At 35.5% G+C, this 17,000-nt stretch overlaps 1 protein-coding gene and 2 long non-coding RNA genes across 5 annotated transcripts in view; all 3 read left to right on the top strand.

Moving 5' to 3' along the window:
• The window catches only part of flncb (filamin C, gamma b (actin binding protein 280)), a 52,974-nt gene extending 48,705 nt beyond the window's left edge, over positions 1-4,269 (top strand). For both annotated transcript variants that reach the window (XM_016444042.1, XM_016444041.1), the window contains 4 exons: positions 230-406; positions 489-707; positions 1,710-1,919; positions 3,171-4,269. In XM_016444042.1, the coding sequence (XP_016299528.1) occupies positions 230-406; positions 489-707; positions 1,710-1,919; positions 3,171-3,358 (794 nt within the window). In that variant the 3' untranslated portion in view covers positions 3,359-4,269. The remainder of the gene's footprint in view (positions 1-229; positions 407-488; positions 708-1,709; positions 1,920-3,170) is intronic.
• A 308-nt stretch (positions 4,270-4,577) lies between these two features.
• LOC107656245 (uncharacterized) overlaps positions 4,578-17,000 on the top strand; it is a 32,782-nt gene continuing 20,359 nt past the window's right edge. The window contains exons 1-2 of one of the 2 annotated variants that reach the window (XR_001630538.1): positions 4,578-4,611; positions 5,324-5,395. This is a non-coding gene — a long non-coding RNA (uncharacterized LOC107656245). Of the gene's footprint in view, positions 4,612-5,323; positions 5,401-17,000 lie in introns of both variants that reach the window. The other variant, XR_001630537.1, reaches the window with a different exon arrangement.
• On the top strand, positions 7,829-11,013 carry LOC107656246 (uncharacterized). Its single transcript, XR_001630539.1, has 3 exons — positions 7,829-7,843; positions 10,715-10,826; positions 10,951-11,013. It is a non-coding gene; the product is annotated as an uncharacterized LOC107656246 (long non-coding RNA).

Here is a 17,000-nt window from a genome sequence, read left to right as displayed (position 1 = left end):
AACATATTTTTTTATATTTTTGTGTGTGTGTGTGTGTATATATATATATATATATATATTCTTCAGTTTTTAATATATTATTTTGATTAAACAATTTTATTATATTATTTTAGTTTATGTATTATAATTTATCTAAGATTCCAAATCTACAATATGATCAATGTAAAATTTAAAGACACAAGCATATGGATAGAAACTGCATTTGAACTTTTTGTGCCTGTTTGTGCAGATAAGCATGCCATACGGTTTATTCCACGGGAGAACGGCGTCCACTCCATCGATGTCCGTTTTAATGGGAGTCACATCCCAGGCAGTCCCTTCAAGATCCGTGTTGGGGAACCCGGCCAGGCAGGAGATCCAGGAATGGTGACGGCTTTTGGGCCCGGCCTAGAGGGGGGAACTACAGGTGTGACACCAACAAGTAGCCAATCACGAGTGTTCAGACACAAACGCACAGAAACTCACTGGCTTCATCTCATCCTTCACAGGTGTACCCTCAGATTTCATTGTAAACACGTGTAACGCTGGCTCAGGAGCTCTGTCGGTCACCATCGACGGCCCATCGAAGGTGAAGATGGATTGTCAGGAGTGTCCAGAAGGATACAAGGTCACCTACACACCCATGGCTCCCGGCAGCTACCTCATCTCCATCAAATATGGAGGACCGCAGCATATCGTGGGCAGCCCCTTCAAAGCCAAAGTCTCTGGTGAGACATCACACACTACAGTTCATTACACTAGGCCTTTTCTCCTCTTTACATATGCTTGGACAGACACAGAGCCAGGTGTGATTTACACACAGTTAGCCAAAAGGTATGTTCTATCTGTAGTGCACCCTATTATATTATATTATTGTTATTTGTTTATTATTAATGTAACAGGGACAAACATTACTGTAGATGCACCACAGTTAGCAGTTAGCAGTATTTTTTATCTGTGTTCCACCCTAAAAACAAAATATTATTAATATAAAAATATAACACAAAATATAAAATAAAAAACAAATATGTTGATAAAATGGTTATAAACATGAAAAAACTGCATTGTTGTTCCTTAAATGTTTGATATTATATTATATTTTATTATATTATATATTATATTATATTATATTATATTATATTATATTATATTATATTATATTATATTATATTATATTATATTATATTATATTATATTATATTATATTATATTATATTATATTATATTATATTATATTATATTATATTATATTATATTATATTATATTATATTATATTATATTATATTATATTATATTATATTATATTATATTATATTATATTATATTATATTATATTATATTATATTATATTATATTTATTATGCTTTTTTTGCTCCTTAAATATAAAAAGGCTGTTTATTGCAGTCTGGGACAAATACATAAATATGAGTAAATAACTATTTTTAAAAGCTGAAAAGGTTTCTAGCACTCATGTTAAAAAAGGAAAATCTGGTTGTGATATTATATGATCAGGCAGGTTAATCATACGATGAATACTCCATAATGTGATGGACTGGATTTGAAACCATACAAGCTTTTGACAACTATAAAAATGTGTGAAACTGTTTACTTGAGTTTGAGATTAAAAAATTGGAGGGGGAAAATGACAGCGAACATCGTTCCACCAACTAGCACAACAACTCATCTTTTATAAAGAAGCAAATTAATAAGAAGAAATCAACTCTTCCAGGTGCACGTCTGTCCGGAGGACACTCTCTACACGAAACATCATCGGTTCTGGTGGAAACGGTGATGAAATCATCATCGTCAGTGGCCGGATCTTTCTCTACTCTGCCAAAGTTCTCGTCCGACGCCAGTAAGGTGATCTCCAGGGGGGCCGGACTCTCCAAAGCCTTCATTGGCCAGAAGAACGCCTTCACGGTGGACTGCAGTAAAGCAGGTACAGCTTTCTGAACAGTAAAAAATAATGCATGTTTATGCATATTACCCACAATGCTCTCATACAGATGACTTTGATTTTGTCTGTTCAGGGACAAACATGTTAATGCAGCATATCGTGGGCAGCCCCTTCAAAGCCAAAGTCTCTGGTGAGACATCACACACTACAGTTCATTACACTAGGCCTTTTCTCCTCTTTACATATGCTTGGACAGACACAGAGCCAGGTGTGATTTACACACAGTTAGCCAAAAGGTATGTTCTATCTGTAGTGCACCCTATTATATTATATTATTGTTATTTGTTTATTATTAATGTAACAGGGACAAACATTACTGTAGATGCACCACAGTTAGCAGTTAGCAGTATTTTTTATCTGTGTTCCACCCTAAAAACAAAATATTATTAATATAAAAATATAACACAAAATATAAAATAAAAAACAAATATGTTGATAAAATGGTTATAAACATGAAAAAACTGCATTGTTGTTCCTTAAATGTTTGATATTATATTATATTTTATTATATTATATATTATATTATATTATATTATATTATATTATATTATATTATATTTATTATGCTTTTTTTGCTCCTTAAATATAAAAAGGCTGTTTATTGCAGTCTGGGACAAATACATAAATATGAGTAAATAACTATTTTTAAAAGCTGAAAAGGTTTCTAGCACTCATGTTAAAAAAGGAAAATCTGGTTGTGATATTATATGATCAGGCAGGTTAATCATACGATGAATACTCCATAATGTGATGGACTGGATTTGAAACCATACAAGCTTTTGACAACTATAAAAATGTGTGAAACTGTTTACTTGAGTTTGAGATTAAAAAATTGGAGGGGGAAAATGACAGCGAACATCGTTCCACCAACTAGCACAACAACTCATCTTTTATAAAGAAGCAAATTAATAAGAAGAAATCAACTCTTCCAGGTGCACGTCTGTCCGGAGGACACTCTCTACACGAAACATCATCGGTTCTGGTGGAAACGGTGATGAAATCATCATCGTCAGTGGCCGGATCTTTCTCTACTCTGCCAAAGTTCTCGTCCGACGCCAGTAAGGTGATCTCCAGGGGGGCCGGACTCTCCAAAGCCTTCATTGGCCAGAAGAACGCCTTCACGGTGGACTGCAGTAAAGCAGGTACAGCTTTCTGAACAGTAAAAAATAATGCATGTTTATGCATATTACCCACAATGCTCTCATACAGATGACTTTGATTTTGTCTGTTCAGGGACAAACATGTTAATGGTAGGAGTGCACGGGCCAAAGACTCCCTGTGAGGAAGTGTACGTCAAACACATGGGCAACAGAATGTACAATGTCACATACACAGTGAAGGAGAAAGGCGACTACATCCTGATAGTCAAATGGGGAGAAGAAATGGTGCCCGGAAGCCCTTTCCACGTCACTGTGCCTTAAAGACTGTCTTTAAACCCTCTCCACTATGCAAAGACTCTACTGATCATCCTGGGAGAGACGGGACTCACCGACAATGCCTTTTCATGACATATTAATCAAGAAAACGTCTTTGTCTTCTTTATCTGCATACGCTTTATCCAAAGTCCATTATGTGCTCATTTCACACTCGGAAATGTACCGTCATTTTTTTGTATTTTAGATGTTGTGAGACTAGAGAATGTTTGATGGAGAAGAGAAGTGAATGATGAAATACTAATTTGAAGATGCTACATGCTAAAGACACATCCATCTTGTTACCAAAATTACTGTCCGGACCATTTACAGACATAATTTACCACTAAAACTGGTCTTATTTTTATGATGGAATAACACGATCTAGTCTGGACTAGGTTTGAAGCCGGTCCTGATCAAAGGCTTAGTTTGAACAGAGAAAGCCTGATGTTTAAGTCCTAGTGAACCAAGTTCAGACTCACACTGGGTCTAAACCGGTCCTGGGTGGCCCAGCAACCCTGCAGACTGGGTTGTGTGATTGGTTAGATTGTTTTTTGTACCAAACGGTGTAGCAAAAACCGTTCAGCATGTGAATGTTTGAAATCCCACAGTTTTTACAGTGACTATGTTAAAGAGCAACATTTTATAGTGATTTTATATCTATGAATTTAAAATAGAAATGTATGGAGAGACACTAATTGTTTGATATTTTAATCTACTGTTTGGTAAAACTGTGCTGGCATATTAAAGTTTTAATTGCTAACGTGCTGTTTATTGATGTCCATTTGCCTATTATATTATTTAACAGGGACAGTGCATATTAATAAACATTACTGTAAATACACTACAGTTTGCCAAAAGCCATTTTCATCTGTAGTCCATAGACATGTTACACCCTAAAACATAATTCAAAATATAAATAAAAAAAATAATAACATTTTTATAAACATGGAAAAAACTGCATCATTGTTCTTTTTCTTAAATATAAAAAAAAGAAAACGAAAAAAAAAAAAGACAGTACTTTAACAAAAATAATTAACTGCTATATCATATCAACATTTGCCATACATATTTATAAAAATAGCAATATATCTTTTAGCATGAGATATTTATGCATGTCTGTTTTGCTTGTGTGACATATGTTTGTTGCACTCGCAGCCACCAGAGGGCGCTCTCACACTAGTTAAATGCCAGGTGCAGTTAATGAGGCATTAGTTACAGGCGCAATCAATGAAAGCTGGCCAGGAGAAAAGGTCCTTCAGGTCAGTGTTTGAATTAGCCTATTGGTTGAGATTTAAAATAGCAGTATTTTCCTCAATTTATCCCAGATAAATCAATGAAAGTCATTTAAAATAAGCACAAGTATTTGTAGTTATCAGGTGTATTACGATATCTTGAGAGAGAAAAGATCTGTTTCCTTTCTGGCCCCATCACTAACACAACTTAGGGTGAACCGTATTAAACATGTCAGGAGGAAAATGACTTAAAATAGGTAACTACGACTGGAATGATGAGATTAGATTCTTGAGTACACTCAGAATGTAGCTTCTGAGGCCTGAAACGTGTATTAAATGTGCTGCTGTCAAATTATATGTGTGCGTGCTGTAATGTGAAATGCTCAAATTATCAAGCTCGTTTCCTTCCAGTTTAATGAGCAGAATGAAAACGCATAACTTTGTGTTTTCCTGATTCTGATGAACTTTCTGCCACGTAATTTGAATATGCGTAGCCTAATATTCTCAGTTATATGAATCCAATCAGTGCAGACAAAGCGTGCTATTTTGCAACCGACATCAATATTCTGTTTTTGTTAAACGTATGCGGTTTGTATCAGATATTCTGCTCATCTATCATCATGTCAGAGTCCTAATAAATATGAAAAAGCTGGAATATTTCAGTCACTTCAGTTCTATAGAGTTCCATATTGCTCGGTTTGGGCTTTCATAGTGATCGATGACCATTTCGCTGGTGCAGGAATCGGATGCAGTGAGGAAGAGGAGGATGAAGAGGATCGCAGAACGATCATCTGCTTCTTTGGACACATTGGTTGAGTAAGATCTATTGCTGTCTTTGGTCTTTAACCATCCTAATTGCACTTTCTAGAAAACTTGATTCCGATTGTTCCATCGCGCTATCCCGTGTTCAGGTGTTTAATTCCTAATTATTGTACTTTAAAAAAAAATTTTTTTTTATGTCTACTAGTTTTATACAAACGCGACTGTGCCGTCTTGCGTCTCATTTGTCCGTTCACAGAAAGAACGCAACTTTATATTAGCGTTCAGAACGGACGGTAACGTTCTATTTGGGCCCGCTGCAATTATGATTGGCTGTCTTTATCGTTCATCAGCTATAATAATAAAATAAAAAATTCTCTAGTACTTACACTTATCGGCCCTTAAATATTTCTGTTATATAGCCTAAGTGCAATTCAGTGTTCGTGTTGTTGTTGTTTTTTCATCGTAAAGGACCCTTGTTCTTAATTTTAAGATAATTATAGAGGTACTTATTAGTACTTGAATAGTGATAGGAGAAATGAAGCTTTTCGAATCTCTTGAGTCAATCGAACCAAAATTGCTTAGCAAATTATTATTATTTTTTTTGCTCACACGCTTTTGACCCCTGCTGGTCAGAATGGTGTAAATGCAACGAAATCTCAGGCCAAACATGCATAAAAACACCCTTAACTAATTAATTTAAAATGTTTTGACAGTGTAATATATTAAAATCAATTAACAAATGCAAAGTGTCTGCATATTTTTTTATTTTTTTATTAATTTGTTGGCCTTGTTCTGTTTATGGAGAGATTGGTTAATTAGGCAGATAAAGACTAATAACTACATGTCTTTCTATTATACAAATGTGTCATTAAAGCAGCACTCTGTAACTTTTGGCACTCTAAGCGGTTAAAGGGGTCATATGATGCTTTTTTTAAAGATCATTATTTTGTGTATTTGGTGTAACAGAATATGTTGACATGCTTTAATGTTCAAAAAACACATTGATGATCCATACTAATAAGCAAAAATGACTTTAGATAAACTAACAATTGTGCTTCATTGTTTTTTTTTATTGCTGAAGAGTGTTTCTTCTCCTGCATTCTACTGTACAGAGTACAGACGTGAATTTACTTTTCTTTCAGCCTGAGGTTTATTCATTACACTTTTTGGTGTGAAAGGTAGACAAAAACACGGTTTGGAAGATGAATTCATGATGTACTCGCTCATTTGATACATTTTGCAAATTTTGAACACAGAAAAAGTTACATAGTGCTGCTTTAAAATGTCTTTGCAAAGCCTACTGAAATCACATGACTTTGGTAGTTTAATACGCGCTCTGAATCACTGGTTCAAAACTAATTGTTTGCAAAGGTTTTGAAGCTTCGCAAAGCAGTGTTTAGAAAGCTCCCATCACTACTTGAATGAGTATTCCATGTATTTATTTGTCAAGTAAATAATCAGGATAATATACAGCCGGTCATTATGGCAAAATAAACCCTTAAGGCCCATTCCAAGATAACTAGCAATAACTATTCTAATCAGCCATCAATGTTTTGGAACAAAACAAAAAAAAAGTTCTTAAAGTGACTCCAACATTATTGTTCCTCTGTGTCGTTATTGTTATAGTTGTGATGTAGACTCTGCTATTCTGATCAAATTAGAACAATTAATAAAACTTTATAGTTATAATAGTTGTGGAAGGCCCTCTACTCTCTATAGTTTTAATCTCAGTACTACTATTCTCTGTAGAGGCAAGAGTTCAAATAGGTGGAATTAAATAGTTTATCTATGTATGCATGTATGATATTCAAAGTGCATTATGGGAGTTAAAGACTGACTCATTAAGTGACTGGCCTCTATAGATTCACAGGTCAACAGATCCCTTCATATGCGTTTTATAAAACTCTTGCTCTCGACCACTGCACTGTCCATATATCCCAAGAACTCTCTTTCTGCAAATAAAGAAAGATGGATGCCTAGTGGCGGCACCCCGTCACCTCATCAGTATGTGAACATCCTCCTGAAAGGTGCTTGATCTCTACTTTCTTTTTGTCCCTGGGCTGGGCCTCCAGGAGTGGGCTAGATAGAGCCCATCTTAATGAGATACGGGGGATGACAGGAACCTAATGGATCCCTGGTAATTTGTAATGAGGATGTAAATGGCAATAAAGGCTCTAGGGCTCAGAATTAAAGCTGCATATTTCTAACACCGAATTGCACTGGAGTTGTTCAAACAGATTTCTCGTTATAGAGGACAGAAAGGGGGGAAAAGCCATTTAAAGAGAGGGGGAGAGAGATTTGAAACACCTGGTTTGTGGGACAATCGCTTAGCAACGTTAATGACCTTGCACCTGTGGATGGAGAATACAGAGGTATAGCGGGGCGCACCGTCCTTCCTTTGACAGTGTTTGATTAAGTGGGCTTAATCTCCTGTGGATTGTGACGCAAACTGAGGAGAGTCAACAAGAACGAACACCATTCCTATTGTGTTTTGAAGGTTGGCACAGATTTTAAGTTTCACGTCTACTTAGGAGTCATTATAAATCTGACAAAAGAAAACTGATAAATGACAAATGTGGTATTTCTTTTATAAAACAGTTCAATGAGCAATAAGTCAATATTTAGTAAAGATGTGGCTCACATTAGCTAAATTTCAGCTAAAAATGTTGTTTGTCTATTATCAATAGTGTAGGAATGTATGAAGTAAAGGTCACATAGAAGTCAGTTTCAAATCAAGCAGCTAGCTGTCTGTTGGTCTACATAGCAAACTCACATGACCAGCTTAACCCGATGCAAAATCTGTGTGGGAAATATCTTTCACCCTCACTCGAAATTCCTGATTGCATGGATTCTTATTAAAACTACTGCCTATAAAGATTGAACTAATCGGTTGAGTGAATAATTCAATGACTCACTCAAAGACAGTGGCTGCATCTGAAATCACATACTTCCCTACTATATAGGTGAAAAGCAATATGTGCAAATAGTAGTATGTCTGATTTCATAGTATTCATAAAACGGTAGGCAAAACGTCCAAGGATGGCCAACAATTTATAACAAGTTTCTGAAATGTATGTAAATCATTCATACTACACACATTCATGCTATGTAAAACATACTTTAAAAAAAGTTTTTTTAAACATTGCTAATTACTTCTTCAAAAGAAGTACCTACTCAAGTATGTGATTTCGGACTCATCCAGTATATATTTTTTTGTTTCTGAATGAACCGAGTGAGTGATTCATTGATTCAGTCATACAGACATTTACTGGTCGCCACCTACTGGTGTAACTGTGTAATCCGTAGAAAGCATCAATGAAAAATCATCTCTAAAAGTCTATGATCAGCAAAAATAAAAATAGATCTTTGAAATGTCAAAAACTACTCTGAACTTAAATGTTTTAACTGGTTATTTATTTTTGTAATTGTTGTTCCATACTTGGTATAATTTTACGCAAGTTGTTTTTAATGTGAATTAAAAAAACGTCTGTATGGAATGCACAAACACAGACAAGTGGAGTGATATTAAAACAGTTAAACGTCTCTGCACTTTTTATTGTTGCGACTGTACTCTTGGAACATTTCTCGGCCAATCAAATTCGAGGACCGGAGTTAAATTGATGTGCTTAATTTGTCGGCCACAGCCTACAAAATGAGACACAGCTTCTGTTTTATTACGATGCTTTGTTTAAAAGCGTTTACAACATGACAGTTGGCGTTTCAGTTTATGAACATTCTGGATGTTGCTTGAATGCTCTACAAGAACATTTAAACAGGAAATTTAAAGGGTTTAGTTTTTGTTGTTGTTTTTTAACCATCTGCTTCTGGAAAGTGTAAGTTTGAGCAGTTAGAGAAGACATAGCACTTTTAGAAACCCCGCTGACCCCGAGTATTTGTCAAGCCAACATAATTACACACAGTGTTCATAATAGCAGAAAGCACAATGATGGATTTCCGGTACCATTAGCAGTACGATTCTTTCAGCCCTGGTGTGCCGTAAGACAGCGCTACTAATGGTAATGGTAGGTGTCGAGGTGGATGCTGGAGTATTTCCTCACTACTTCTCAGGCGTCATGGTAACGCTGTTTAATGGAGGGGGTTGGTTGTCTTATGAGAAAATGCAATCTGCTGAGTTTACTGGGGGAGAGGACAGATTGCGGGCATGATGGGAAATTTCCATCACCTGCTTTGTCACTTACAGCTAAATTTGAAAGCGAGCGCACTTCCAAAGATAAACACCCTTTGGCAACTGATTAATTCATACGTGTCATGCAGCCAGGCTTCATTCTATGTATGAAAATACATACATGTGATGTTCACGGTTTGTGCTGTTGAACCCACAGCATGCTAAAACCTCGGCCGGAGTCACATCCAGCATAATCCATGCTAATGAAAAAATACACTGTCTTCAATTTTTTCCTCATGAATAGGAGTTTCAATTGATACTCTGGGAGCAATCCAATTCTGTAGCTGGAGGAGGAGGAGGGGTAAATTATTAAGGTGCTGTGATAGAGCATGTGCTTCTGGGCACATAGATAGCAGAGCTTATATATGTGTACACAATGCACGCAGTGTTATGAAATCTCGTTTTACTAGTGAATGTGTGATAATTTAGAAAGTGATGCAAGTGTAAAACCTGAGTCATCTGTCCACTTGGTGGCAGCAGACACTATTTGAACAGATGGATTAATTAAGAGTTAAAATCACGTGAAATGCTATTAAAACAGAATTATTTCAGACTGATCTTATTGAGACCAAAAACATTAACTGTTCCACAAGTAGTTATAGAGTTTGAAGAGATGTAACCTTTAGTTATAGCTAAAACCTAAATGAAAAATTTGACTAGGCCATTTACAGCATGAACAGTAATCATGTTCGTTAGGTCAGATGGAAGTACTGTATACTTTTGATATACCACGGTACTGAATGATTGCCATATTATTAAATCATAGTATTCTAAGGTAAACTCATAAAAATACAGGTTCCAAAGGTAGTTTTTTTTTCTAGGATGCCATAGAATAACTGTTTTTGGCTCCTCAAAGAACCTTTTGATGAACACTTTTCCACTGTAAAGAACATTTAGTGCAATGGATGTTAAAGCCCAAGAACAATAACTATGTTGGTGTCCACACCAACACATAAGTCTGTCATCATTTACTCACCCTCAAATTGTTCCAAACCTGTATGAGAAGAGATTTTGAAGAATGTGGGTAACCAAACAGTTGCTGGTCCCCACTGACTTCCATAGTATGGGGAAAACAAATTCTATGGAAGTCAACAGGGACCAGAAACTGTTTGGTTACCAACAATCTTCAGCAGAAGGTTGATGACAGAATATAAATTTTTTTGGTTAGCTATCCATTTAAAGCTTCTACATCGAACCATAGATGCCGACAAAGAACTGCCAAACCCCCTCTTCAACAAGATCATACATGATTGTCATCTTAAATCAATGGAGAAATCATTGTATCACATGACAGGTTTGAGGATAAAAAGGCCTTAATATTAGCCCTTAATATTCCTGATGGCACGTTTTCATGATGCAGGTTTGTGATAGTGATTATCGCTTTGTTTTTTTCCTCCCTCGGACCATCTGGGAAGCAGCTAAATGGACCACTGCAGCCAGTCAGCCCACTAACCATCGCTCCCGCTCTCATTTTGCCCTCTCTGTTCATCTTGACTTGATTTCAAGACCGTTCTTCGATTTTTTTTTTTTTCTAAACCCGGTGAGCTATGAGATTGCAGTGCCTTCATCAAAACCATAAATAGCTTCTGATGGCATTCACGCTCTTGCGTTTGTTGCTTTTATTATGTGTATTATTAGGCTGAATGGATGATTTGCAATTAATACTATTCAGAGTAGGAAGGAAAGGGAAGGGTGGAGGAGAAGACCAAGGGATAAAAATACTCCTCCTATTTATAAGAGCCGGAATTCTAATCCAGGAGGAATGACGCATCGGTCCAACCCATTAACAGACCAGAGGATCCAAGCATCACTTTTTTTCCTTTTTCTTATTTCTTATCTTCTATTCTTATTGTTCTTTTATAAGATCAATGACACCCGCTTTGAGGCGTTCACACCTTTGAGTTGAAATGCATGACTAGATTGAAACTTTTCTGAAGAAAGAAATTTCAAATAAAACAAAAACGTGGCAATATCTATTCTCAATAAACTTGCACTTTTCTGCTCAGCCTCAAAAATCCCCCGTCTGTCGACGTCTCTCTCTCCCTCCTCCGCTATACTGTTCGGTCTCTTTTATCTGCCAGCCCAGTTGTTCCGGACAAAAGTAAAATCTTGAGGGAAGTGGGCCAGTAGTGCAGGCAGGACTGTGTGTGTGTATTTTTAATTTTGCGCCATACAGTTCATCTCAATGGTGTCCCATTTATCTATTCATACTTGGACTTGTGTGTCTTAATGCATGCAATGCAAAATGTGAGAGACATTCTGTGCTTGTATTTGACTGTGCATGCAATAAAATGGCTTGACAAATGCAGTTTTTTTTTTCTCTGTTGGAGAAACATGAAGTAGAGGTGGGATATATTGAAGGGCTTGTAACTTTTAAATAGCCAGAAGACTTTGGTTTATAGCTCACCGAAGAAAATCATGGTTCAAAGACCATAATGTTGATTTAAAAAAAAAAAAAAAAAAAGCTAAAAAACTTGCATGCTCCACTCTCGTTCACTCGATTGTCTGATGTGCTGCAAACCTCCCCATTCATGTTTGTCTGCACATTGCAAATATTTCCCACCTTGGTAGGCACTATAAATGTACTTTTGTCTTTATTCTGCACATTTGACACCTGTCCTAACCCATTACATTCGTTTGATGACAAACATCTTGCATGTATACGACAATCACCCATCTGTACAATAATAATACCCCCCCCCAAAATGGGTTTGTTGCACTGATCACTTTACAAAATATGTCGTAAAATACAACATAAAAAAGCAACATGTGCATGTCAGGGGCTGGTAAATTTGCTAAAGAATGATATCAGCTTTTCTTATTTTTGAGGATTCTCTTCATGATGTCACAAATGTAGTATGAAAAGTAGCATAGCACCTAGTGATTTCTGTTATGTATCAAAAAATACCTGGGAAAAAAGCACTTTGAAAAAAATATATAATATACATAAAATATAAAAAATAAATATATTTAGCAGAATCTAAGAAAATCTACTTTTGCTGTAAGATTTCTGTAGTATAGTTCCCTAATGTCAATGCACGACATAACATTGAACAAATGTAAATAAACTATAAAGCATTCTGTTTGTGGCCATCTAAAGCCAGAACTAAAACCGTAAAAATCTAGTCACGATAATCAGGGCATAACATACGCCTTGATTACTGCAACAAATTGTTTTAATATGAAAAATATGCGTTTTAATATGCCTTCCCTGAACATTTGAGTGACGACGTAAATGAATCATTGACTCGGCGGTTTGAATCGATTCGTTGAATCGCATTGTTTGAACTGGTTCACGGAAATGATTCCTACTGAGAAGCTATTCCTCTGCCATATGAATCTCAACTGATCATGACGACACCTTATGTACAAACCTTAGTCTGGCCAAATAATAAGTACATTAAAATCATCGCAATAGTTACAGCAATGCAAAATGTTATAACACCTGCATATTTGTCACTATGGTTCTCGGTGCATATTCGAGATATTTCCCAGCCCTACCATAAGCGCAAGATGAGTCTTCAGTATTTTTTTGTCCCCGTGAGGCTTCTCAGCCGCTGCACAGCACCTCAAAGTGTTTGTCCTTTATGCATAAACTACCCAACATGCATTATTCAAAATGACTGGAGTGCCAGCCACAGCCTCATAACCATACACAAACACCTAGTCTGCTGAACTGGGAAATAAAACCCCTTTCTCTTCTCCTATAACTGACAGAGGAACTATACTAGTCTACTGTGCACTTTGAGGCAGACTCGTAGTTTGTTTGACAAATGTGTGTATTTGTACTTTAAGTGGCTGTTAAATGCAAGGGTTTTGAAGTTGGGCTCCATGGAAAAGTTAAGAAATTTTGTAACATATAAAAGCAAATAAAAATGTTATTACTTTGATTAAAAAAACATTAGATTAAAATTATAACTATATAAATAACTTGATATAGATTAACAGTATTGCAGTGAATTGAAAAAAAGTAATGTAACAAACTAAAACTTAACTGATAAAAACATATATAAACTGGTATAAACAAATAAAATCTAACTACTACACTGAATAGAAAAGTATTAATGTAACGTAATAGAAACTAAAAATAACATTTGAATTAATAAATATAAATAATAATTGGAATAAAAAAATCGGCAAAAATCTTTTAAATTATTGAATATTAAAGAGTTGAAATAAAAAATAACTACTACAGTTTAGAGAAAAAAAGTAACAATATAACACAATAAATTAAATTCAGTAAAACAGTTAAAAAATGATTACTGTAATGCAGTAGAAGCTAAAAATTAGTTAATTGATTAAAATATATAAATAATAAAAAATGAAATTAAGTTGAAGAGCGTAATAATTTAATAAACTATCCTCTGCATCTAGAGTCTTTTAGAAAAAAATTGGGGTGTTTCTTGATGGATTTTTTTTAATTTAATTTTTTACTTTTTCTTTAGACTGTAGTCTGTCAATGCTTTTTGTAGATTCCAATCTCATGCATGCTGGCATCAGATGCAGGGTCAGAGTAAAGTATATGCTGGGCCGTCTGAATCACCAGTCACTTCTTTTTGAGTAGAATAGCATGTTTAATTAACATCTGTGCTAAGCAGTGAATGTGCAGTAATTGTTAATTACTCCAGTGTCTTGCTCAGGTTGTGCCTCGGCTGAGTAAATTGCTGGAATTCTTCAGTCATTTCTCTGTTTAATCAGGTTGAGTGTCTTGCCACCTCCCAGTCCCAAACCGCAGTGCTCTCCCCCTCCAGTGGCCCGTAATTGGCATAATGAAGAATCCAATCTCAACTGGCATCACATTAGAAACTTGTCATTTTCACTCATCCTCTCTCTCGGAGTCTCATCTCGTAGCTCTGATGGTCTGTTTATCGGCTTTAAGCAGAACAGTGTCATGATGCTCTTTTCAGTAGGGATAAAAGAGGGTTTAAAGGTTAAGAGTAGCCTATAAAGTTCATTACTGGTGGCCTGGAAAAAGAATAACTCCTTAGATATCAGCCACAGCCAATTACAGCCACAGAGTGAGTGTGAATGAGTCCGTTTGATTCTCTGGCATCTGCACTGTTGAAACCGTGTTTAAGGTGGCTCTATATACTGTATAATGCATAGAGGCTTCAGTACACCCCACCTGCTAGTATCAAAGGTGGCTGTGATGTGGATTTGGTTCTGTGTAAATGAATAATGGAGTAGTGCGGTTTTCAACTTAATCATCATGACAGTCCATCATCTGATAATTGTTTACATTATTGATGCATTTTTTCCAGAGAGTTCTTTGTGGCCGTTGTAGTGACAACATGGCTAATGGCCAATGTAAATTATGTATAAATGAATGCTGCATTTACGTTATTGATTGCATTCACGTGTTCCTACGTAGTAAAAAGCATCATCTAATTAAAAAAAGTCTACAGACTCTGATTTTTAAAATAATTAAAATGTTAAAACATATATATAAAATATTATAAAAATATAAAAATAAAAATATAATAACTTTATGAACATTCTTACAAGTGATAAAGCAAGTATATACAACAGCAACAACAAAGATCATATTTAGATTTTTCTTATTTAATAATTGTAAACACACAATTGGCTTATGTCCAGAATTATTAAATTAAAATATAAACAGCTCCTATAATAATAAACAATAAGCTCAAATTTATAATGAAAAATAGTGATAATTATTATTTTATATATACATTTGTTTTCCTGAGTCTGTTGAATATTGTAAATATTTATGCAAGTATTTGTTAAATTAGATTTAATTACCATTAAAATTTGTTTTTATATATGTCTGCATGTCATTTTTATAATACATAAGTTAAATAAATGTTCTATTTTAATATTCATTATTATTTTTAACTATAATCCACATCTAATATTTAAGATATATTTTTAATATTAATAAATTATGTAATGATAAAAATGTTAATAAAAAAACAAAAACAGTAAAAAGAATCATAACATGATAGTAAATGCATTTCTAATTATGAAAAAAATATTTTAAATAAATGCAGTTCTTCTGAATTTGATCAAAGTATCCTAAAAATGTAATGTCACAGCCACGAAAATATTAAGAAGCGACTGTTTTCAAAATTGAAAAATGTTTCTTGAACACAAAATCGGCATATTAGAGTGATTTCTGAAGGATCATGTGACACTGAAGACTGGAGTAATGATGCTGAAAATTCAGCTTTGCATCACAGGAATATATTTCATGAATGTGATTGTGAAGATGAAAAACCCCTGAGATGAATACTACAAGTAGATTATTATTTAGCCATGGGGGTTTAGCTGACCAAGTAAAGCTGCCAATCCCAGCATTCACTGGTTACCTTGCTTCTCTCCTGTTCTTTGTCTCTCTTGTCCTTTCTCATATCTGCCCCATTTCTACAGATGGCATCTGATTGCATCTCATCCTCTCCTCTCTGATGCCGAGCCGTAATCACACTCCTCCAAATGGGCGCCATAGTTATGTTGCCATGCTGTTCTCAAGTGGACACACCACAGACACAGAGCCTGTCACTGGAAAAACACTCCTCATTCCCCACTAACCTCACCGCCAACAAACTCGAGAGCCTTTCTCCATGATCCAGCCTCTGCCCATAATGCCAGATGGTTGCCTGGTACATGTGCTGATGTAGGAGCCAGTGACATCACTGATGATCTCACCACTGTTGGCTCGAGGGGTTTTCATCAGGTGTGGACTCATGGGATTGTGACAGGCCTGCGGGAACAAATTGGAATTTTAACCCCAATTGTCCTCCAGTCTGTAGCTGAGGCATGTTGCAGGTGTGGATGTGCAAATATGTGTTTGGTTGAGGCATAATTACCTGCATGATGGACATTTGCCCCCATTACCTGACTTTTTAAGTGATTTGGACCGGCCGCCCCATGGTGCACAATGTGTCCCAAAATTCTGAGCTTGCGCACACACTTATGTAAATTAGGGCTGTCAAATTTAATGCCTGCAATTAATTGTCACAGTAGTTGCTTAGATATTATAACGGTTTCATTCTGCTATTTTCAACCAAATGTGCAAAATGATTGATGGGCAGAGCATTTAATTTGGACCGTCCCAGAGACAGGCGTGATTTCCTATGCCACCTATTTCAGTGATATCTGTCAGGTATTAAGGGTGTTTTATGTGGGTATTCCAAAAAAAAAAAATATATACATATATATATCGCTTCCAGCAACTTTAACTATCATCCAAGCTCAACAAGTTGGAAATATCACCCATGAGCTAAACAAGCAGTCAGTTGTAAAAAAAGAAAAGGAAAAAAAAGTTGACTAAAAAAAGAGAAGAAAAAATGGAAGATGAGGATTTTTTAAAATAAATTTGTTTTAGGATATATATAAAAACCCCCTGATATATATACAGTATATATATATATATATATACATACAGTGGGTACGGAAAGTATTCAGACCCCCTTAAATTTTTCACTCTTTGTTATATTGCAGCCATTTG

This window comes from Sinocyclocheilus anshuiensis, unplaced genomic scaffold, assembly GCF_001515605.1.
Source record: "Sinocyclocheilus anshuiensis isolate Anshui unplaced genomic scaffold, SAMN03320099.WGS_v1.1 scaffold183, whole genome shotgun sequence".
NCBI lineage: Eukaryota > Metazoa > Chordata > Actinopteri > Cypriniformes > Cyprinidae > Sinocyclocheilus > Sinocyclocheilus anshuiensis.
Note: the sequence above shows the minus strand (reverse complement) of the source record. Positions and strands in the feature narration are given on the sequence as shown.